This window comes from Syngnathus typhle, linkage group LG5, assembly GCF_033458585.1.
Source record: "Syngnathus typhle isolate RoL2023-S1 ecotype Sweden linkage group LG5, RoL_Styp_1.0, whole genome shotgun sequence".
Classification (NCBI taxonomy): domain Eukaryota; kingdom Metazoa; phylum Chordata; class Actinopteri; order Syngnathiformes; family Syngnathidae; genus Syngnathus; species Syngnathus typhle.
In genome coordinates this window covers 4,675,946-4,701,016 of record NC_083742.1, presented here as the reverse complement: position 1 = coordinate 4,701,016, position 25,071 = coordinate 4,675,946, and the positions used below count along the sequence as shown (strand labels likewise).

At 42.8% G+C, this 25,071-nt stretch overlaps 1 protein-coding gene across 1 annotated transcript; it reads right to left on the bottom strand.

Moving 5' to 3' along the window:
* Positions 1-12,365: 12,365 nt before the first annotated feature.
* LOC133154872 (uncharacterized) lies at positions 12,366-20,325 on the bottom strand. The gene is made up of 4 exons (XM_061279935.1): positions 20,055-20,325; positions 15,119-15,228; positions 14,811-15,029; positions 12,366-12,563 (listed from the first exon to the last, which is right to left on the bottom strand). Exons 1-4 carry the CDS (start codon positions 20,255-20,257, stop codon positions 12,394-12,396), a joined length of 702 nt encoding a protein of 233 aa, XP_061135919.1. The 5' UTR covers positions 20,258-20,325; the 3' UTR covers positions 12,366-12,393.
* Positions 20,326-25,071: the final 4,746 nt, after the last annotated feature.

Here is a 25,071-nt window from a genome sequence, read left to right as displayed (position 1 = left end):
GCCTTGGCGGAGTCCAACCCTCACTGGGAACAAATCAGACTTACTGCCGGAAATGCGGACCAAACTCTGGCATCGATGATACAGGGACCGAACCGCCCTTATCAGTTGGCTCGGCACCCTGTACTTCCGAAGCACCCTCCACAGAACTTCCCGAGGGACACGGTCGAACGCCTTCTCCAAATCCACGAAACACATGTGGACTGGTTAAGCCAGGGGTGGGCAAACTACGGCCCGCGGGCCACATCCGGCCCACGGGACCGTTCAATCCGGCCCGCCAACCCTGAATAAATTGTATTATTAAAACGTTTTTTTGGTCATATTGACTGCAATGACTGCGTTTCCCCAGTAGATGGGGAAGCGCTCGCCTGCGCATTTACTACCGGAAGCCGTGTCGGAAAGCTCGGTGCACACTCACAAGTGCGTGTACGTACTCAGTAGTACGGACATGGCGCACTCGCGCTCTATTTGTATCAGCCCCGAATTTAGAGCGTGAGCTGTGACGACGGCGTTCTTGCAATTCGCGCGCTGAGCTTTCAGATACCGTTTTACGCTAAAGCCACCCACAAACCTTCCCCTGGAATCCTTCCGTTAAAATGAGTGGCCAGAAGAAAAGAAGTGAGTGCCGAATGTTAAAAAAAGAGTGACCAATTTGGCTCGACGTTCGCGACGTCCTCACCTCTGTTACCAGGTGTTTGCGAGTTAAAACTCTGCTCTGACTTTCAGATACCCCTCACCGTGTTGCTGTTTTGATTACTTTGTTTGGATGTATGCTTTCACCGATTCTTCAAGATGATATATTTGGTCAGAATGTTTGCCGTTTGATGTGATCTCATAAGATAAACATCTTTCATTAATCCAGTGCTTCTCAATTATTTCCTGTGACGCCCCCCCCTAGGAAGAAGAAAACATTTTGCGCCCCCCCCCATGTTATTAACATTAAAGGAAAAAAAAAAAGAAAGATCAATTTACAATAAAGAATAACTTTATTAATAACAGTGTTTTTTAGTCTGTAACAGAACAGATTCAAAGTGCTGCTGTAGAGCAAATACTCTTCCAGTGATACCGCCACCCCCACCTACTGCAGTGGATGTGTAATTACCCTTTAATCTAATACAGCCAAAAGAAAAACATGTTCCCGCGCCCCCCTTGGTATCGCACTACGCCCCCCCAGGGGGGCCCGTCCCACTATTTGAGAAGCACTGCATTAATCTGACCTGCAGGCATTGAAGTGATGGAGATTGTTATTCATAATAACAGTGTCGTATTTTATGAGAATCACTGATAGCAGTTTTTTAGTGATTTTTTTTTTTTTTAATGCTATTAATAAATGCATTTGTTTTCGAAAAACCTGTTTGGAATATCCATGCTTTACTACCTACTAAAGGCCAAGATCTTTTATGCAATGACCTTTACAGGTCGCTTATATGACTTCACACAACGCCTACGTCCATCTGCTCCTGGTCCGGCCCTCCGGTCCAAATTTAGAACCCAGTTCGGCCCGCGAGTCAAAAAGTTTGCCCACCCCTGGGTTAAGCGAACTCCCATGCCCCCTCGAGGATCCTGCCGAGGGTATAGAGCTGGTCTAGTGTTCCACGGCCAGGAGGAAAACTACAATGCTCCTCCTGAATCCGAGGTTCGACGTCTCGACGGACCTTCCTCTCCAGCACCCCTGAATAGACCTTACCAGGGAGGCTGAGGAGTGTGATTCCTCTGTAGTTGGAACACACCCTCCGGTCCCCCTTCTTCAAGAGGGGAACCACCACCCAAGTCTGCCAATCCAGAGGCACCGTCCCCGATGTCCACACAATGTTGCAGCGACGTGTCAGCCAGGACAGCCACACAACATCCAGAGCCTTTATGAACTCCGGGCGGATCTCATCCATCTCCGGGGCCTTGCCCCCGAGGAGTTTTTTAACTGCCTCAGTGACTTCGACCCCAGAGATTGGAGAGTCCACCTCAGATTCTCCAGGCCCTGCTTCCACAATGGAAGGCGTGTCGGTGGAATTGAGGAGGTCTTCGAAGTATTCTCCCCACCGACTCACGACGTCCCGAGTCGAGGTCAGCAGCACGCCATCTCCACTGTAAATAGTGTTGATGGTGCACTGCTTCCCCCTCCTGAGACGCCGGATGGTGGACCAGAATTTCCCCGAAGCCGTCCGAAAGTCATTCTCCATCGCCTCACCAAACCCATCCCATCCCTGGGTTTTTGCCTCGGTAACCGCCAAAGCCGCGTAACGCTTGGCCATCCGGTACCTGTCGGCTGCCTCCGGAGTCCCACAGGCCAAAATGGCCCGATAGGACTCCTTCTTCAGCTTGACGGCATCCCTTACCGCCGGTGTCCACCAGCGGGTTTGGGGATTGCCGTGACAGGCACCTACCACCTTAGGGCCACAGCTCCAGTCGGCTGCCTCAACAACGGAGGCACGGAACATGGTCAACTCGAACTCAAAGTCCCCCGCTTCCTCCGGGACATGGGAAAAGCTCTGCCGGAGGTGGGAATTGAAGCTCTTCCTAATAGGGGATTCTGCCAGACGTTCCCAGCAGACCCTCACAGTGCATTTGGGTCGGCCTGGTCGGACCGGCATCTTCCCCCACCATCGGAGCCAACCCATCACCAGGTGATGATCAGTTATCAGCTCCGCCCCTCTCTTCACCCGAGTGTCCAAAACATGCGGCCGATGACATGACTAAAAAGTAGGGGTGTAACGATACATCGATACACATCGATTAATCGATATAATGCGCTACGATTTATTGGCATCGATGCTAAACGTAAACATCGATTTATATCGCCGTGTTTGACCTCGGACATTAGACGCGACTTTATTTTGAAACCCAGTTCATTGTTGCTTGCTTCCTCTTTCCGGGATCAGGGAGCAGTGCGCGGCGTTGCTGCACGTGAAAGGGGAGTCGACAACTAGTACGCGGCTCCTGGGCTGGTGCTATGGCTAGTGTCCAAAAAGACGAGGAAATTTGCTCCCCTTTAGGCTTCAAGTCATTCGTTTGGAAGCACTTTGGATTCCAAAGAAAAGATGGCTCAACGGACAACGTGCAGTTTGTAAATCCTGCCATGCGGTGATAAAATATTCAGGGAGCACAAATCTCGCCGCACATTTAAAGAAAAAACACGACATCAAAGTTCAGTGTTAAAATAAGCACTTTGTATACTGCAATACTCTTGTAATTTCCTAAATAAAGAGTTTGCAGTACCTTGTTGATTTTGCGTATGAATTGTTATAAATCAGGATATTGTTCTATATTTTTTATTAAAAAAAAAAAATCGATCGTAGAGCACTATATCGCGATATATCGTGGATGAATCGCAGCAGGCTTTAAGATATTGGCAAATATCGTATCGTAGTTCTTTGTATCGATATTATATCGTATCGTGACAAAACCCGCGATTTACACCCCTACTAAAAAGTCGATCATCGAACTGCGGTCTAGGGTGTCCTGATGCCAAGTGCACACATGGATACCCTTATGTTTGAACATGGTGTTCATTGTTGACAATCTGTGTCGAGCACAGAAGTCTAATAATAGAACACCACTTGGGTTCAGATCGGGGGGTCGTTCCTCCCAATCACGCCCTTCCAGGTCTCACTGTCATTGCCCACGTGAGCATTGAAGTCACCCGGTAGAACGATAGAGTCCCCAGAAGGAGCACTCTCCAGCACTTCTTCTAAGGACCCCAAAAAGGGTGGGTACTCTGAGCTGCGGTCCGGTGCATCGGCACAAACAACAGTCAGGACCCGTCCCCCCCACTCGAAGGCGTAGGGAGACTACCCTCTTGTCCACCGGGGTAAACCCCAATGTGCAGGCGCCCAGCCGGGGGGCAATAAGTATGCCCACACCTGCTCGACGCCTCTCACCGTGGGCAACTTCAGAGTGGAAGAGATTACAGCCCCTCTCAAGAAGGCGTGTACCAGAGCCCAAACTAGGTGTGGAGGCATGTCTAGTTGGAACTTTTCTGCCTCACACACCAGCTCGGGCTCCTTTCCAGCCAGAGAGGGGACATTCCAAGTCCCAAGAGCCAGCTTCTGCAGCCGGGAATCGAACCGCCAAGGTCCCCGCCTTTGGCCGCCGCCCAGCTCGCTTTTCCACCCGACCCCTTTGTCCCCTCCTACAGGTGGTGAGCCCATGGCTTGGGTTAGCATTAGAAACTCATCGACTTTGGCCTCCACTTTTCTTGCCGACATTTTGCCTACGTGAGAGACAGGCAATACTTACAATAATGCAATACAATACAATACAATACAATACAACACAATACAACACAACACAATACAATACAATACAATACAATACAATACAATACAATACAATACAATACAATACAATACAATACAATACAATACAATACAATACAATACAATACAATACAATACAATACAATACAATACAATACAATACAATACAATACAATAATACATGCGTTTATACTATAGCTGTTTGGCTGGCGTGAGTCAGTGGAGTAAGCTCAAACGCATGTTCACTCATGCCAGGTTTCCCCTCCACTCGCGCCCAGGTTCAGACATCTTACCCACACGGATCTGCACACTGTGTCTTTATTAAACACTTGGCAGTCATTGGCCACTTTCCTTTTCTTTGTTCCGCTCATTTTTACAGTAGAACTAGTAGAATGGCAATGGGTAAATGAAAGCTAATTGAAGACCATCATTTTTATTCAAGGCAAAGTGGACATGGATAAGGCAAGCATCAAAGCTGACGTGAATGAAGTACCAGCAATTGAACCTTTTGGCCTTTGTGTACTACCCAAAACGAATGTCACAACAAAAAAATGAATTGGATTGCACGACTCATTCTGAACGAATCCAAGCCAAGTTGTGTTAGGGTTTGTGGTGAAAAGGACCCAAATGCAGGGAAAAGGGGTTCACTCAAAAACAAGAATCCGTTTGAATGAAACAAAAATGCAAACAAGGTACTAAAGGACACGGAAAACTATAGAAAAAATAATTCAAAACAACAGGGAACAAAGTATCAAAATAAACACTAGAAAAAGGACTTGAACTTGACATGGCACAGAGCACAACAAATAACACAATGACCCATGAAAGACTGATCAGAAAGCAGGAACTCAAACTGTAAAACTGAGTTGCAGTTTACATTACACAGTAGTTCATGACTTATCGATTTGAATGAATGATCATAGTATGCAAAATGGCGTCGGCCGTCGGTGACAATTGATCAGTCTAAATGGCTGTTCGCTATTGAATGAGTGCATGAGACAGAGGAAAGAGTGTGATCTTACCCAAAAAAAACGAACTAACCCTGACTGATATGATCACTAGTGTCTATGTTTACACGGACAAAATTTCTTCAATCCAAACCAAAATTATTATTGGATGCACTGTTTTCATGGACACTAAAAATATCATTCATTCGTCACCCTTTCAGACGGAACAAATCATTCTAACATGCGCAGGTTGACGACATATAGTAGAAGAAGCCGAAGCAACTTCTGTGTCAACCAAACATGGCTCTGTCCATTTCTATTTTTAACATTAGCATTATTTTGCATATTTTTCCCGTTTGAGCTGTTACATCGAGTTAACACTTCTTAGTAGAGTTGCAATGTTACCTGCAGAAGAGCAGCTCCTGCACCCGCCATGTCTTTTGCTGCTTCTACTAGCTTCCAAGAATAACAGAAACATGGATACTGTATACAATAAAGACAGTTTATTCCGACATTTTGGGATAAGTGTTTTCATACATGCTGATTGGACATGAACATAAACTAACCCCTCTTATTTGGGATAAAATCTTGATCGGAATGAGCTTGATCCAATCCGAATATTCCGAATGGGATGTTGGATCTGTCCGCTGCATTTGACACTGTCCACCACAATATCCTCCTTAACCAACTTCACTCCACTGGATTCTCTGGCACTGCTCTAACCTGGCTTCAGTCCTACCTCTCGAACCGGACCGAGTACGTTTCCCTGGGGGGGAAAAATCCGACACTCACACTGTCACCTCCGGTGTCCCCCAGGGATCTGTACTCGGTCCTACCCTCTTCACTCTCTACATACTACCCCTCGGCAATATAATGAGGAAGTTTGGCATCTCATTTCATTGTTATGCGGACGACACCCAGCTATACCTCAAACTTGACCCCCCGCTCTCCATAACCCAGCCTTCTCCATCTCCCTCATCCATCCTCTCCCTGTGTCTGGAGGAGATAAAGGCGTGGATGAATCTCAGCTTCCTGCAAGTTAACAGTGACAAAACCCAAGCCATGTTAATTGGCACTCCCCATCAGATCCATACCTGCCCAATAACAAGCATCTTATTCGCCTGTCTCACTATTCCCCTCTCAGTCACTGTCACCAACCTGGGTGTGAAACTGGACCCTCAACTCAACCTAGAGTCACACATAAAACACATCTGCAAAACCTCCTTCTTCTACCTCAGAAATATTTCCAAACTCCGCCCCACACTTACCCTGACGGATGCTGAGAAATTTGTCCACGCCTTTGTCTCCTCAAGGCTAGACTATTGTAACGCACTCCTCATCGGGATCCCTAGCAAGAGCCTCCAGAGGCTTCAGTACATTCAAAACAGCGCTGCTAGGATCCTGTTGAGGATGCGGAAAAGCAGTCACATCACACCCATCCTCCGTTCTCTGCACTGGCTCCCCATCAAATTCCGAATTGATTATAAGATCGCCCTCCTCACTCACCATTGTATCCTCGGACATGCTCCCCCATACCTCAAAGAACTCCTTGCCCCAAAACCTGCCAGCCGAAGCCTCCGCTCATCCAATTCACACCTTCTCCACGTTCCGAAAACCAAGCTGCGCACCATGGGCGACCGGCCTTCTGCCATACAGCCCCTACACTGTGGAACTCCCCCCCCGACCACCTAAGAGCACCCCAATCTGCTGACTCTTTCAAAACTGGACTTAAAACTCACCTCTTCACCTTAGCATTTCCGTAATTTCTCTCACATCTTAGTTGTCGTCCAGTTGTTTTATACTTGTCCTTGTTTTGTTTTCTTGTTTTTTATCTGCCATGTAGCACTTTGAGATTCCCCCGAATATAAAGTGCGTTATAAATATAATTTATTATTATTATTATTATTATTATGTGCACCTTCAGCGTTTTGATTCCCATCAGGCTTTTAATCCAAATTAATGCGTCCATGTAAATGTAGCCAATGACTTCTCAGTTTCAGAGGGTGTAACAAGAATGCAAATGATGCGCTGCAGTGAGGTATTATGTCAACCTGGCTGTAGCAATGCTTTTATATTTTGGTTCCTACGGGGACAGATTTAGAAGATGCAAAGGAAAACTGCTTGCCGTGTCTTAAGGAAAATGTCCACCCAGTGTAAAATCTCTGGCTTTTGCCCAGAAGTCTGGTGTGGTGATGAATAAATTGATTCCTTTCTGCACCTGTCATCCTTTCAACTTCAAACCTCACGATGATATGATGTCATTGAGGAAGTCTAAATCCACTAAGGATTACTATAAATTGAAGTAATCTCTTGCCGCAGTTGTTCAACTTGTGAATTATTACACAACACAGACGGAATGTGGGTTCATGACCCAGGCATAACCTGTCCTCTGTCAGCGCAATGTAGAACACATGGAAAAGAGAATAAACACAATACAGTGATCCCTCATTTAGTACGGGAGATGCGTTTCAGAACCACCCGCAAAAAAAGCGAAGATCCGCAAAGTACAAATGGTATGTGTATTAATTGGGAATTTAAACACCTTTGTATTGAAATTTCCAACACGTAGTGTTTCTTGTTGGCTGCTTGAGGGCACGGGTGTATTATAAGTCAACAGAATAGTGTTTTTCTTTGCCAAGCAATGCAATGTGTTTACAGAATTCAGAATTACTAACTCAGGTGACGTCATGCATAGTGAACCCAAAGTGAGTCACAGTTGCGCATGAATCTCCTGTTGCATTGGGGTCCAGTACACAATATTAAAGCTTTTTAAACCCTCCCCAATACTTTTACGCGACATAAACCTTTCCCATTCCCTTAATAACCATTCCCATACTGTTCTGTGCATGTATTGTACCTTTACAGTAAATAAAAGACCAAACGCGTTATATTGTCACGTGGCCCGACTCCTTCTGCACCAGTTGGTGCTTCTTTCCTCGCGCATAACACCGGCTGCCGCCTCCTGCGCTTGAACCCAGTCACAGTGGCGCACATTGCTCAGAGGCACGTACCGCACTATCAGCGTGTATTTAAATGCCATTCTCCCGTTACTTATAAACTCGCGAAATGTACGCAATAGATGAAGCAAGTGGCGAGGGATCCTCATAAGCAGTCACTGTGAGGTTGATGAATGATTACACTTGTCAACAAATTTTTAGTACATTTTGCCCGCCTTTAGTCCTCTAGTGCTTAAGGTTTTCATGATAATAATCATCATCCATCCATCCTTCCATTTTCTGTACCGCTTTGTCCCCACGGGGGTCGCGGTCGTGCTGGAGCCTATCCTAGCCGTCATCTGGCAGTAGGCGGGGAACACCCTGAACTGGTTGCCTGCCAATCGCAGGGCACACAGAGACGAGCAACCATCCGCACTCGCACTCACACCTAGTGCTCAATCGGCCTACCAAGCATGTCTTTCGGATGAGGGAGGAAAGCGGAGTGCCCGAAGAAAACCCACGCGGACACTGGGAGAACATGCAAACTCCACACAGGTGGAGGTGGAACCGAACCCGCACCCCCCTAACTGTGAGGCGGACGTGCTACCCAGTGCGCCACCGAGCCGCCCCATAATAATCATCATTATAATGATAATAATAATAATGATTATAATGCATGTTAAAAAAAAAAATGCATGTCAAAATCCATATTACAGGTTTTTATAGGTGAAACTTAAAAACAAAAGATAAAAATTAATTTAAAAAAAATCTGAAATGCTAGTTAAAAAGGAAAACAAGTTTAAATATATCAAATATACCTCAAGCGACACATAAAACTATTTATGATTAAAATTTGTTGTTGACCAGTGTTATATGTTATATATACATATTATATATTACCTGGTTAGAACATTCGCCTCACAGCTCTGAGCTTGTGGGTTCAAAACTGGGCTCACATTTGGATGGGTCCATGGTCAGAAGAACATCACATAAAAGACTGTGATCGAACCAATGAGTCCACTGAGAGCGATGATCAGGCTAAACTCATTAGGAGCAGCTAAATTCAGTCACAGAATCTGTTTACCCCATTACCAACATCTGAAGAGCATCTTGATGAGGCGTGAACCCGATCATATTCACATGCTTCGTAACCATGCCTCAATTGCTTCTTGAGGCTTGTACCTGGTCTCCTTGTGTTTTCATTTAAAAGGGTGTAAAAGTCAGGAGGTTGGGATTAAGACACTTTTGGCGTATCGGAAATTTTTGGCAGCATTGTTCACACACATATCAGTCAAACCAGAAATTGGCAGATCTCCTTTTAAGTTCTCTATCAGTTGCAGCTAATCATATCCTAATGTTCTGAAGGGATTTGACTTTTGATGGTTGGGGTAGATCAGGTTAAGGGTGATCTCACATGAGTCATCTGAACCGTGCCAGAAGTGAGAGCCATTCCCCGCCTTCTTCTGTCCCCTCATACTTAAGCAAGATATCATTATGGAATGCTGTGTTATGGCAACTTTTCTATTTCACTTGTACAACATGGCAGTTGAAACAGACATGAGGAGTGACAGAATTAATTATTCGGCACATATCTGTATGTTGTTTGTGAATAATGGCTGACATTGTTTTATAATTCATGGTCATGGAATCTTGCAGCTGTGGAGTTTCCATGGGTTGCGAGTCAGTTTTACCTTTATTCACAGGACAGTACGGTAAAATATTGACAGGACCAATGGGGAGCGGGATTATCCAGTAAAATAGTTAGACTCCATGAGGAGAAAGAAGACAACAAACAATGTGACTTTTTTAAATGTATCTGGTAGAATTGGAAGTCATTCTGAATGGGAGCATTTTCACCGGGATGGGACAAGACAAGATTCTTTTTTTTTACTGTTGTCATGTCTCGTCCCCAGTTTTGCTGTGTGTATAGGTTGTCATTTGTTTCTGTGTGTCGGTGTGCTCGCCCCTCCCCTCCTGTGTGCCCATGATCAGTGTGATCATTCTCACCTGCCTCTTGTTACCCGTCACGTATTTAAGTTCTGTTTGTGTGTCACCCCCTGTCGGAGCATTGATGTTGACGATGCAAGTGGCACTGTCATGAGGTTTGGTTGGTTCCTGTCTTTTGTGTCACGTCTTTGTCGGTTAGTCCTGTTGGTTTTGTTGTTAAGTCACGTCAGTTTGCCGAGTCTGTCTTTTTGAGTTTTGCTTCAATAAACCCTGGTCCAAGCTGCACTTGGTCACCCTGCTCCATTTCCCTACTCCACTCATGACAACTGTGTAACAGGGCAGGATTATTTTTCTCTGGGAGTGAGATGGGACAAGAGTAAAAATCCATTGCTGTGTCACACTGTACCCACTTACCTTCCCTTTTCTAATTATTTTCATGAGTCATCTGAAAAGGACAAAAACTATAGAAAATGGATAGATCCTTTTTTTGTTATCTAGTGCTGCATCCTCTAGTGTCCCCCAGTGTGCTGCAGACTTTGGATACCACTTTAGTACCCTATTTTATAAATACATTTGTCTCATACACTCTCTGCTTGCAGTCCACAGTTATATAAACCCATGAAACCCCTGCTTCTTCAATATGGGCACTTTTGTGCTGTTGCAGGAATTCATGTGCATGAACATCTGGGAGTATGTGGGAGTATCATATTGATGAATCTCTTTTTATCAAATGACAATTTAGTAGAAATGGCTTACACATTGCTTTATGAAAAATGTCCTTTTGAATGTTAAAAGTTGGAAATTGTAAACATTGAAAAAGACTGGGTTTGTTTTTGACTTTGTGACCCAGGCAGACTAGGCCATGTGGTTACCATACTGCATTACTTAACAGAGTGAATATAGTTGAATTCGTGGTTCTGCTTTGAAGATGCAAGAGTCAAATTAACTACAGATACATAAAGAGGCAACCATGTGTTACGTATAAACTGTCACAGTCTTAGCATGTTCACAATTATGATTCAAGTATTGCTTTGCATTTCCCTGCAAACTCGACTTGCCTGCACCAATGCTTTTTCTTCGTGCATTTGTTTAAAAGCATATTGAATGAGGGGTCAGTGGAGAACGCCAACTTTAATTGCAATCATGTATGTGCGAGCTAAACAGAGAGGGCGATGCTAACCCAAGGACTTCCATGTTACGACAACATAAGGGGGATAAGACTCCATGCTGAGGATTGAGAGACAAACTGGGAATAGGTCACCAAGAATAATATTTACAAAATGAATGGTAGCCATTCAAACGTGTTGGATGTAAATGCAGTTTGTTAGTTACGATTGGAAATACACCAGATGTACAATGAATTTTGGTACAAAGAACACCTCGACAGTAGTTGGGATGCAGACTAGCACCTGTGCAGCAACAACAAATATTGTACTTACAGATGAGCTCCTGCCAACAGTTTAATAGAAATGCTAAATTATCACTTCAATTGTATTAAAATACAAGGCTTGAATGCCAGAATAACATGTGAAAAGAGTTAGTTAAAGTCAAGAGTAGCAGTTGTGCAAATTATACAAATGTACAGATGCTAACCTGCTAGCCGCTAATATTTAATAATGACAGATATCCTCTTTGCTTCTTTGCTATTTAGTGACTTGAGGGCGATTCAAACACTGATACGTTGTGGTAGTTATATGCAACTTACCGGCCTTTTTCCTGGAATTTTCCTTTTGAGACATTAAGTTAGATGCCAGCAAAGCTTTTTTTTTTTTTGTCACTGTCGGCTCGTGTTTTTCTGCTATTTTGTGTAATTTACTACAACCTAGCGAAAACCACTGTTGGTTGGAAATAACTGTTCTATATATCAATGCATTCTAGAGCAAGTGTTGGCGTTGGATCAGCTGTACTGGTGACCGACTTTTTGAATTATGCTCATAGACGCTCCCAAGTCCCACATTACAGTGCAGGCTCATCACAAACAACCGGTAAGTGCAGGGGTTCCCCCACAAATGGCTCCAGCCTTCTGTGTGAAAAGCAGTTCAGAAAATGGATGGAGTTGGATTGAGTTTGGAGAATGTACTGTATTGTCTTAGTAGAGGCATTATCATGTATTGTATCTCATTTGATTGTACAGGGGAACCAAATGTGAACATGTGTGGTCATTTTTGCTTTGTGATCTCCAGACATTAGACACATGAGCAGTATAGTACTATGTTTCGTGAAAGTAAACAAACAAGCATGAAATATACATATCAACACTTTATGAGTTCACACCAAACATTAAAGTTACTTCACTAATGTTACACAATAAACCTAAGACACCATCTGGTCTTTCAGCAATGCTTCAGAATATATCATGTCTGTATATTGTCTTCTTGCTGGCCTTTTTTCAGTGAAGAGGTAGCAGATCATACACCACACACTGTGTTCTGGAACAATTTGAACGCCACTGCTGCTTCGAAAAGGTCTCAGTGCACAGGAGCCTGTCAACAGAATACAGTACAGTACAGAAAGTGACATTCTATTGACAATGCAGCAGTTAGTTAAGTTAAGTTAAGTTAAGTTAAAGTCACAATGATCGTCACACACACATCTGGGTGTGGTGAAATTTGTCCTCTGCATTTAACCCATCCCCGTGTGATTTTTAATCCATCCCCTAGGGGAGAGGGGAGCAGTGAGCAGCAGCGGCGCCGCGCTCGGGAATTATTGGGTGATCTAACCCCCCAATTCCAACAGGGAGGTAATGGGTCCCATTTTTATAGTCTTTGGTATGACCCGGTTTGAACCCACAACCTTCCAGTCTCAGGGCGGACACTCTACCACTAGGCCACTTAGCCGAAGGTAAAAACTAGTAACTACCGTAATTTTCGGATTATAAATCGCGTTTGTTTTTCATAGTTTGGGTGGGGGGGCGACTTATAATAAGAAGCGACTTATGTGTTTTTTTTTTTTTTAATTCCCCCCCCAAAAAAGTGAAAACGCGATAAACAAACCGTGATGTAGCAAGGGGTTACTGTAATTTGAATTTCAAGTGATGTCAGCAGTGCGACGCGGCATGGCGTGGCGGTTGTTTACATAAAGTACAAAGATTGATCACGAGATGACGAAGGGCCTCACGTACTACCGGCATCATTAGCGGCTTTGATTCTAAGTGACACGGCGGATGAAGAGTTTGAAGGATTTAAGGATTTGGAGTGACACAGAAGGTTTGAAAAACTATTATGGCTTTTACGCACGCCCGGTCCTACTCTACGGAGCTCTCTTTCACCTCCGTGGATGGAAGTCGAGGGCCGGCGCTCGGCCGGGTGGCTGTCCGGGGACGGTGGATGGGGCTCGGTCATGGCTTTTACGCACGCCCGGTCCTATTCTATGGATCCTAAAGCTTTTATGGAATGACCTTCACATTACATCATTTCTATTACTTCACACAATCACTACATCCATCAGAGTCAGAGTCAGAGGCAGCTTTATTGTCAATTCCTTCATGCCAAGACACACAAAGAAATCGAAATTACGTTTCCCCTATCCCACGGTGACGAGACACAGTACACGATAAACATACAAGTAAACAACGCAAAATAAAAACAAGAAGGCACAAACAGCTCCTGGTTTAGCAGTTTACAACACTGTATAGCTTATCATTCTAGTGTAGTCAATTAAATATAAGATGAAAAGTATTTGAAAATCATTTTATTCTACAATATGCCAACTTAATTTGAATTGGAGTTTGCTGTCTTAATTATAACCATAGCAAAAAAGGTTTATTATATCAAATTAAGAATAATGAAATACATATTCTATCATTTATATTTATTTTATGTATAATTATTTCAGATGCGGTACATTTATTTATTTATGTTATTTGTTTATTTGTTATTTATTCATCGCTCTTATTTATTCATTGTTTGTGCCTTCTTGTTTTTACTTTTTGTGCTGTTTACTTGTATGTATATTGTGTACTATGTCTTGTCACCATGGGATAGTAATTTCGATCTCTTTGTGTGTCTTGACGTGAAGAAATTGACAATAAAGCAGACTTTGACTTTGATTCATACACATATAAAGACATATCACTTATCACATATCACAAGATAAAATTATTGAACAACTAATTACAGCATTCCTCAATGTGTACTCTGTTGGGCAGAGAGAAGCTCCCCTTTGAATTTCCCATACATATAATAAATGTCATAATTGACAAGTGAGCTAAATTAATTTTGAACTAAAATACTAGCTCACAATCCAACCAGCTGGGATTAATAACCACCGAAATATAGATCATTTCAATAGGCAAACAAATGAAAGCAATACACCAAAACACTGCTCTCTGACATCCTGAAAAATAGCCATTTTTCCCATGAGTAAATATTCCAACCATCTTAAACAAATTGAGGATTAATGCCCACTATGGCCTCAAATCACGCTCAATGGATTAGTTCAACAGCAAAGATATTGATAAAATACCTTCATTCAGACATGTTGGAGAACCTACCTAACCTAGAACCTAACATAATATCACGCTGAAAATTTGTTGTCATATTTTTACAACTCACTCATGAATAACAATTTATGTGGCTGTGTGAATTAACTTAAACCAAGACTATTTAGCAAAAATCAGAAATGTTTTGAAATTGACTGATCCTTTCACAAGCACCGTCGGATACTTGTCACAAATTAATCCCCTTCACTTTGACACTTTTTCATCCTTGTTATATAGAAAACATAATTACCAAGTAGGAGGTAAGCAGCAGCGCTGAGTGACAGGATAATTAGGAAGATCGAGCCAAGACCCAGATCTCCTATGGCACAGGCATTTGGACAAGCACAGGGACTCTCCACCCAGATTTGAAGGGGCTCCTCTGCTTTCAGCCTCTCGTCCAGAATAAAGGATGAAGACTCATTTGGATTACAGTGATAATGTACAATTGTCAATGGAAGTTCATTGGGCCCTGGGACAAGAGAACAAGAGTGGGTGGAGGCTGTCAAAGGAGTGGCTCAAGACTTCAAAACTAAACCCCAAAATTAGTCTGAAGCTCACCAAAGTAGGAGACGGAAAGTGTCCTCAGGGTGTCGTTGTAATGGAATTCGTTGCCATTATGTCCACCAAAGCTGATATAGCGGTGAATGTATCTGTTGAACCTTTGATACCTGTTATCACAGATAAAATATTAAAACAGTGGAGCCTCGGTTTTCGAACGTCCTGGTTCTCGAACAAATCGGTATTCGAACAAAAGATTCGAGATTTCTTGCTCCGGATGTCGGACGAAATACGGTTGTCGAACCTCGCGAGAAGAGCCGAGAGGACCCGCATGCCAATTGACTCCATTCGTTATTACATTCTCGTTACTCTTAGGATTGCAACAACTCTAATCATGCGTCCAAAGGAAGCAAGTGGGATGAGTAAAGCCATCCTAAAACACAAAGACGCTCCTAAAGCAATGCGACACTGAGCGCTCGGCGCGCTGCGGTTGCGCGATCGGACCAAATTAAGCTCCCTGCGCACTGAGGTCCACTTACATTTTGGAAGGTACATTAGGACTTTAAAAATATTTTCTAAATTTTAGCGACCGCTCTGTCACAATAATGCGACCAGTGCGGTGCAGTTGCACGGTCGGCGGCGTGCTACGGTTGCGTGTTCGGCGGTGCGCTGCAGTTGCGCGATCGGACAAACATGCACAAATGAAAAAATGCTTAAAAAAGGCGTTTATTTGCTTGGAACGGATTACATTTCTTTCATTATTTGTAATGGGAAAACATGATTCGGAATTCGAACAATTCACTTCTTGAACAGCCTTCTGGAACGGATTGTGGTCGAAAACCGAGGCTACACTGTATTTTATATTTTGAAGCATGTGTAACATTTTGCAGTTAAACCTTGTTTACAATATTCTATCTCCCAAAATGTGCCCTGCGATTGGCTGGCAACCAGTTCAGGGTGTCCCCCGCCTACTGCCCGATGGGATAGGGATAGGCTCCAGCACGCCCGAGACCCCCGTGGGGACAGAGCGTTACAGAAAATGGATGGATGGATATCTCCATTTTTTAACATTGTCTTGAACATACATTATGAGAGGCGTGTATATTCAATGCAGTGTTTACACCCAAAAGCACAATTTAATGAGATGAAAAACACATGTTTACTTGTGTTTTAAGGTAATGAAGAACTGTACTGACACGTGCTTGTAGTGCAGGGGTGTCAAAACTACTAAGCCAAAGAATTTATAAATCAAATAGTTACAATACCCTGTGATCAATACTTTGACCCTAACATCTTTCCATTCCAGAAGTAAGATTGGTTTCTTCCACTTCCGCTCTGTGCCATCTTGCCATGTGCCACCCCTGCTACACTTTGGTTCTTCAAATGGTGTCGCCAACATCTGGAGCTCTATTGTGTTTTGTACGTTTCTGTATTGCTTTTTAAAAAACATGACCTGAGCAAGGATTGTAGGTACAATAGCGCACAATGTATTTTAATTTGGTTAAGAGATGTTGTCTGATGATTCATGTGCAATTCTATTAAAAGATATGTTGTTTTATTTTCAGAAATGATTGAAAAATGTGCACTACTGGTTTGTAAAATGTATAGTGTGTGTGTGTGTGTGTGTGTGTGTGTGTGTGTGTGTGTGCGCGTGTGTGTGTGTGTGTGTGTGTGTGTGTGTGTGTGTGTGTGTGTGTGTGTGTGTGTGTGTGTGTGTGTGTGTGTGTGTGTGTGTGTGTGTGTGTGTGTGTGTGCGTGTGTGTGTGTGTGTGTGTGTGTGTGTGTGCGTGTGTGTGTGTGTGCGTGACCCAAATAAAAAAGATGTGAAACGCTTTGAGGGCCTTAACAGGTGGAAGAAAACAGTATACAAGTAGAAGACTATTTATGGATCTTTGAGCCTTAAAGAGTGAAAGCTTACTCCGGATCGCTCTTGTTTTGATTATGAATACTCTTGTTTCTATTATGAATGTGCTATGAATGCGCGGAGTCTCCATTGCCACAGTAACGTCACAGACGGAGCGAATACATGTGTATAGGGCGGCCCCTAACGGGCATCTGCGGTTTAACAGCTGCATAGTTTCAAGGACAGATTAAATAAAACATTACCGAGGTACTTGAAAACAGAAAAAATAGGCAGCATAAAAAAATGTACCAAAGTAATATTTTCTTTGTACATTTTGACACTGGCTACACTGATCAACCTTTTTTTAAAATCAGAGATTGCTGAATCGAATCTGCTCAGTCCATAAGATTTTCTTTATCATCTAACAATAATATAATTGGTAATCAATTATGATATATATTAATATTTATGAATTAAGGGTTGGGTTCATCAACATTAGTTATTAACTACAACGCATGATAAAATCTTTATTGCGCAAGCTTTTATAGGTCAAATTTAACAACAAAAAAAAGGAATCAAAAACATGATGGATCGATGAACACGTGTGGATTTATTTGATGACCAAAAAACATGGTTTGCAATGATTCATTGGATAGAATAAACATCCTCTTACAGCCTACCAACCAAGAGTGACAAAAATAACGTCAAAATCTCATTGCATGCATAGTATATAGCAGCAAAGAGCACTGGAGGTCAACGGTTTTCTTGATGGATTTAGCATCTTTTCTAAATATTCTAGTAACATTTGCCTCAAAACGTTTCATAATTTTTCAGGAGTCTCAAACGATTAAACACTTTTTCCCTCTGAATCAGTGATTCTCAATTGGTTTGTCGAGACCCAAACACATAGTATTTGCCAAATTTGCGTTGTAAAAAATTGGGAATTTTCTTGTTCATCTGTGTATCACCCAAGGGTTTCGTTTTGTCTTAACAGGTTTCCAAGAATTTTTTGCCTTATTTACTTATTTTCTGAGGAAACGTTATACGTGATATTCAATAAATTGCTTCATCATAGTCATTGGCTACTCTTAACAAATACAGTAGAACTCAGCTTTTGGCTAGTGGATGTCATAGCTAGCAATATGATTTTAAAACTGCATTTAAAAAGCCAACACACTGTAAATGTTTTTCCAGAGGTTATTTTCAAAGAAAACTAAACAAAAAGGCTGTCCCTAACTTTTATGAAATGGCTTGCAACTTTGCAAGAATGGGAAGATGTAATTCGTTCACACCCCTCTCTTCACCCGAGTGTCCAAGACATGCAGCTGCAAAACCAATGACACGACTATGAATTCGATCATCGAACTGTGGCCTCGGGTTTCTTAGTGCCAAGTGCACATAGGGACAACCTTATGGTTGAATATGGTGTTTGTAATGGACAAAGCATGTCGAGCATAAAAGCCCAGTAACAGAACACCACTTTGGGGCTGTTCCTCCCAATCACGCCACTCGAGATCTCACTGTTATTGCCTACGTGAGCATTGAAGTCACTCAGCAGAACAATGTAGTCTCAAAAACGAACACTGCAATACTTCTAAGGACTTCTCGGCCACCAGGATGAACCCAAATGTACAGACACCGGGGGCAATAAGTATGCCCACACCTGCTCTGCATCTTTCACTGTGGGCAACTCCAGAGTGGAAAAGAGTCCAACCCCTCTCGAAAGGACTGGCACCAGAGCCCAAACTGTTTGCGGAGGTGAGCCTGAGCCTAGTTGGAACTTATCTGCCTCGCACACCAGCTTGGACTCCTTTCTCTCCAGAGAAGTGGCATTCCATGTCCCTATAGCTAGTTTCTGTATCTGGTCCCCATCTTTGGCTGCCGACCAGCTCCCATTGCACCCGATCCCTTTGAGCCTATGGCAAGGGAGACCAATGTTGCCTATACGGGCTGTGCCCGGCCAGGCCCCATGGGTGAAGGCCTGGCTACCAGACGCTCAAGCCCCACCGCCAAGCCTGGCTCCTGAGGGGGGCCCTGGTGAGGGGGAAACGGAATCCATTTTTATTAATCGTCATCAGGGATCTGTGACCCATGCTTTGTCTGGCACCTCCCCTCGGACCCTTTTGCCATGGGTGACCCTGCCAGGGGCATAAAGCCCCAGACACCTTAACTCCTAGCATCATTGGGACACGCAAACCCACCACGGTAAGGTGACGACTCACGGAGTGCATATTGTGTTGCAAAATTTACTTGAAACTAAAACTGTGCAATCAATCGAACTTATACGATCAACTACAATTTAAATTATTACAATCCACAATTACAAATGGCACAATCTACGAAAAAATGGACAAAGATTATTTATAAGTGTGAGTAAACCATAATATACTACGTTTATTTATGCAAGGGAACCAAACATCCATTTTCTGTACCGCTTGTGCTGAACCCATCACAGCAGTCATCAGGCAGTAGGCAGAACTAGCACCCGGGAAAAACACCCCACGCAGGCACGGGGAGAACATATAAACTCCACACAGGGAGGACCAGAGGTGGAATCAACCAGTACAAACCAGTCCTCCACCGTACCACCCCAGCATTTTGACCTTTTTCTAAACTTTAACAAAATTTAATTTTTTTCTTGCAAAAGGAACTTGCAGTTTTTCTAAAACTTTTATTTGTCTTATTATTCTTTTACACATTTTAAACCTTTTCTTTTTGTACCAAAAAACTACATGATCATTTGAATATGTATGATTTCAATTATTACGAGAATAATCAATTTATAATTGAACATCACTACTCGATATGTTAAATAACCACAGTTAAAATCATATTAATCTAGGTACACATATACAGCATACAATAAATATGAAGAAAGCAGGGTGTTAATTGGCTTTTAAACATAAAAAATACATGATGAAAAACAAACTTAAAGTCATTGTGGTCCATTTGAGAACTTCCAGCAAACAAAATCTACTGAATGTGATTTGTAATTAGGCACTGACATCATCCAGTAGCAACTTCATTGAGCAGCTTTAGGCTACAAAGTTTTGCTTGTTTTCTTGAAAATTAGATGCCAACACTGACGGAGAGACTATAAAATAACATAAAACGTGTTTTATATGATTGCTCGCTTTTTGACAGTGGAAATACCTGACAATGAGGCATGCAGCAACGCTGGTACAGTCACTTCCTGTCAGGTCCTCCGGCTGTGAGAAAGGCTGGCAGGGGCTGAAGGTCAGCAGGAACTCAGCGTTGACGGGCCCGTCATCTGCATGGAGAGGCTTCATCCGCCCTAGGAAACCGTCTTCGTCTCCCATGGCTTGCAGGTTTATCACCCCACTGCCATCCTTCATGATGCATTTGCAGTTGTTGACTCTGAAGCAGCCGTTCTTCTTTCCGGAGGCCAGATGTGGACACACAAATAAGGGGAACACACTAAAACAGACAGACAGTCTGAGGAGAGCGCTCATGGTGGTTGTGTGTCCCGGAGAGGTGGACAATGACAAACTGTGTGCTGTTGGTAAAATGATGACAGTACGGTGTTACTCAGAAAGTAATTAGAATAAAGGTGACTGTCATTGCAAACATTCCCCAGGTCCACTTTGCTCAGAACAGCATATTTCAAACAGTGTTCTGGTCACTGGCAACATCTGACCACATATAGACAAATTAATTCTCTTAATATGTGACTGCTGACAGCTTAGGGGGCTGTGAAATTTTGATGCAATATTTTGGTGGAAAAGCAAGTTGGCAAGATTTAAAATATACATTATCATGAAAAAGTGTTTTCCATCCTCTGGAACGTTGAGCTTTTTGCGTATTTTCCCCTCTATTATTTAAGATCATTAAACAAACATAAATATCACACAAAGGCAACCCAAACTGACGAAATGCAGTTTTTGATTTACTAAAGCAAACAAATTCAAAGCCTCCTGGCCCTGAGTGGAAAAGAGCAACCTTGTTAAAACATAATTAAACTATGACTAATGATATTTTTTGAAAAGCTGAGTTCGGTTTCACCCACCACACCCAAGCTTAATTATTTCCAGACATTTTTCAATTAAGAAATCATTAAAAACCTGCTTGGTTGAGGAATAAAGTAATTGACTCTGGAAAGAGTTACAAAGTCATTGCCAAAGTTATGGGACTCCAGTAAACCATGGTGAGAGTCAGTATCCACAAATGGAGAAATGAGTGAACAGCGGTGAACTTTACCAGGAGACTGATTTACTCGGGGTGACCAAAAAAAAAAAAACTGAATAGGAAATTCGGTTTCAATTTAAGCAAACTGTTACATTTCAAAATGCAATGTACTACACATATCAAATAGTCTTTTATGAGTTATGCACACCCAGTATAATGTGGTTTCTTTTGGTGCAAATGAAATTGTACTTGTATCAAGGACATTTGTACTTGTACAAAAGAAATATGGGGGGGGGGGAACTTGAAGGTCAAGTCAAGTCAAGTCAAGTTTATTTGTATAGCCCTAAATCACAAGCAGTCTCAAAGGGCTTCACATAGACAGAAATTGACAATTATTCTCAAAGCATCCCCTGATCTTAAGCTCCCAAAAGGGCAAGGAAAAACTTAAAAACCCCTACTGGGGGAAAATGAGAAACCTTGAGAAGGGACCACAGATGGAAGGATCCCCCTTTCAGGATCACCAGGTTGAAATGGATGCAGAGAGGGCACAAATGATACAACATGAACATGGAGGGGTGTGAAATCTTTTTTTTTATCTGTACAAATTACACCTCCGGCCCTCCCTGTGCGGTGTTTGCATGTTCTCCCCGTGCTTGCGTGGGTTTTCCTCCCACATCCCAAAAACATGTTTGGTATGCCGATTGAGCACTCCAAATTGCCCATAGGTGTGAGTGAGAATGTGGATGGTTGTTCGTCTCTGTGTACCCTGCGATTGGCTGGCAACCGGTTCAGGGTGTACCCCGCCTACTGCCCGATGACGGCAGGGATAAGCTACAGCATGCCTGTGACCCCCGTGGGGACAAGCGGTACCTAGAAGATGGATGGGTGGATGGGTGGATGGATGGATGGATGGATGGATGGATGGATGGATGGATGGATGGATGGGTGGGTGGGTGGGTGGGTGGGTGGATGGATGGATGGATGGATGGATGGATGGATGGATGGATGGATGGATGGATGGATGGATGGATGGATGGATGGATGGATGGATGGATGGATGGATGGATGGATGGATGGATGGATGGATGGATGGATGGATGGATGGATGGATGGATGGATGGATGGATGGATGGATGGATGGATGGATGGATGGATGGATGGATGGATGGATGGAAATTAATGTACTTTGGTATGACCCGGCCGGGGTTTGAACCCACAACCTTCCAGTCTCCACCCTGAGACATACCAAAGACTATAAAAATGGGACCCATTGCCTCCCTGCTTGGCACTCAGCATTAAGGGTTGGAATTGGGGGGTTAGATCACCGAATGATTCCGAGTGCGGCACCGCTGCTGCTCACTGCTCCCCTCTCCCCCAGGGGATGGATTAAAATCACATGGGGATGGGTTAAATGCAGAGGACAAATTTCACCACGCCCAGATGTGTGTGTGACGATCATTGGGACTTTAATCTTGTACAAAATGGAGTTTGTAGATGTAGAAAGTTTCAGGTGTGAAAAATAAAATTCTAGTAGGTAGGAAAGACAACTTGTGTTGTGGAAATTAATTTTATACTTGAACAAAATGTTTTTGTTTTAATGTTTTAATGGCACTCGTCACCACTCTGAGTGTTCGTTTGCTGCTACTGAACGGACACGTGACTTACGCACCAAATATCTAGCTAGAAATCACACTTTTGTATCAAAGTAATGAAAGCTTGGTAAACAAAACAAACTTGTCAAATTAGAAAAATGGTCTAGCTGAACAAGGCAGCTACAAAAAGAGTTTAGTTTGCTTAGCCCTACCTTTACAAGTCAGTCCAACTAGATGGGCCACCAGCAGTGCAAAAACAAAGTAATCTATTGCAAACATAAGGACAGCAGGTGGCTATAGAAAACATTGTATAAAATAAACAAAAATACAATAATGAAAGACATACAAAAACAATTCCAAAATTGAATTAATCACCATTAAAAACTACTAAAAACAATAAAAAGCTGTAGCTGTGCGTTGTAGACACCCCCACACTCAATACTGCTCACAAACCCCCACTCCTTGGCACCAGCTCGTTATAATTCCTACAGTAAGTGTTAAAACCAAACATTGCCACTACACACAAACATGATAAGCACTAAATAAAAACTCAGACAGACCATTTCAAACCTGCAACATAGTGTGTCCATAGCGTGAGCCCAGCATTCAACCTGGAACTCCACGTACACTGGTTATTCCATTTGATTTGATGTGTTTATTTCGGCAAGTACATAGTCAAAACACTTATTACAACTTAATTTCACATTTTGTTTTACATGACGTATCAAAAAGGGAAGTGGGTTGAAGCAATTCTGCTTATTAAGTCCCGTCCCAATTTCAACCAAGAATTTCACTGCAAGACACACAATCTACATTACTAAAGTACTACCTATAATAGCGTCATAGCCAAGAAGAGGAAGAAACAAAGAAACAGAATTTGATTTGAATACAGCAATGACTAGTTAACTGGAAGTTTGATAACAATTGATTTGAATAGCAGCATTGACAGATTAATTGAGTTATAACATATTTTAACAGGTTGATTTGAATACAACAGTAACAATTTATCAATTCCAAAAGAGTTGGAGTCACAATCTCGCAGGCACCCCGGGCACTGTCCCCAGCAACAGGCGGCACTTGCACCGACCATTGTCGTCTCCCACACTGGCCTCCTGTTGCTTGACGATTTTCTTATCTAGTTCAGACATCTCTCTCGGCAGTCTGAACTGAACCGTTATCCAATTTAACGCTGAACTTTAATCAAAGGCTACAGCGACCCCTTTGGGTGCAACATGCAACATTTAATTTCTATTCCACAATTGGTCGCCAATTTTTTTCTCCCCCACTGTGGACCGCACTTCATGCGCACGGGTGTGTAATCGGGGAGAGCAATGTTATAACGCAAAATAAACACGTATCCACTGTTAATGTTGTTTTCACCAATATTGACGAATTATTTTTGAAGGCGTCAGTGACCCATTGGAAGGCCGCTCTCCGTGCGTGGTAACCACCTCTCTCGGTAACTCCACATTTTAAGTGCGTCTTTTGACATCTTTTTTTTTTTCCTTCTTGGGAGTAGCCTTTGATGTTAAATCTTCACTGAGCCCTTTCCTCATTACAAAGAAACTATCAGAATACATCTACCGTTCTTTTCCGTGTATAATGCGCAAAATTTAACTACCGTTATTTTCCGTGTATAATGCGCCCCCATGTACAATACGCACCCTAAAAATGGCATGTTGATGCTGGAAAAAAGCCTGTACCCATGTATAATACGCACCCAATTTTTAAAAAAAGAATTTTTTTAATTTTTTTATTTATTTTTTTTAAGTCCCAATGATCGTCACACACGCAGGGAGGCAATGGGTCCCATTTTTATAGTCTTTGGTATGGTCTTAACTAGGCTGGATGTATTTTTTTTGGTGGCGTTGATTTCTCCGACTGCCCATGAAGGCACCACCGCGTTCAGTGCGGACATGTGAAAAAAGCGTGCGGACGTGAAAAAGGCGCCTCTGTATGGGAGAGACGTTGAAGAGGAATAAAAACACCCTTGGAAACCAAAACTTGCCCCTCGTCGTGACTCGGAGCCGCAACAAATGTTTCGGATTTGTGTAGGGTACATTGTGACAGACAGCAAACGAGCAAGCGTCTGATACGAGAGCATTGCGTTCGTATGGAGCGTGTTTGAAGTGAACAGCAGAGACGAAAGGAACAAAGCAGTGCTGTGAAATAAAATATTACCTGTAATACGCATTTTGTTATTTGATGATTGAAACTGCTAATTAAACTGTGAATTGAAACTAATAGGAAGAAAACAACTTTCGCTCTTTATATAGCTGACATGTCTTGCGCATCCGTTCTGCGCATCGGATCCATAGTGCGCATGCGCAGTCATACTGCCTCCGTATGACGTCCGGTCCGCGATGGAGATTAAAAACCAAACAATATTTGACAATAACACACCATCAAGGATTTCACCATCGCATCAAACG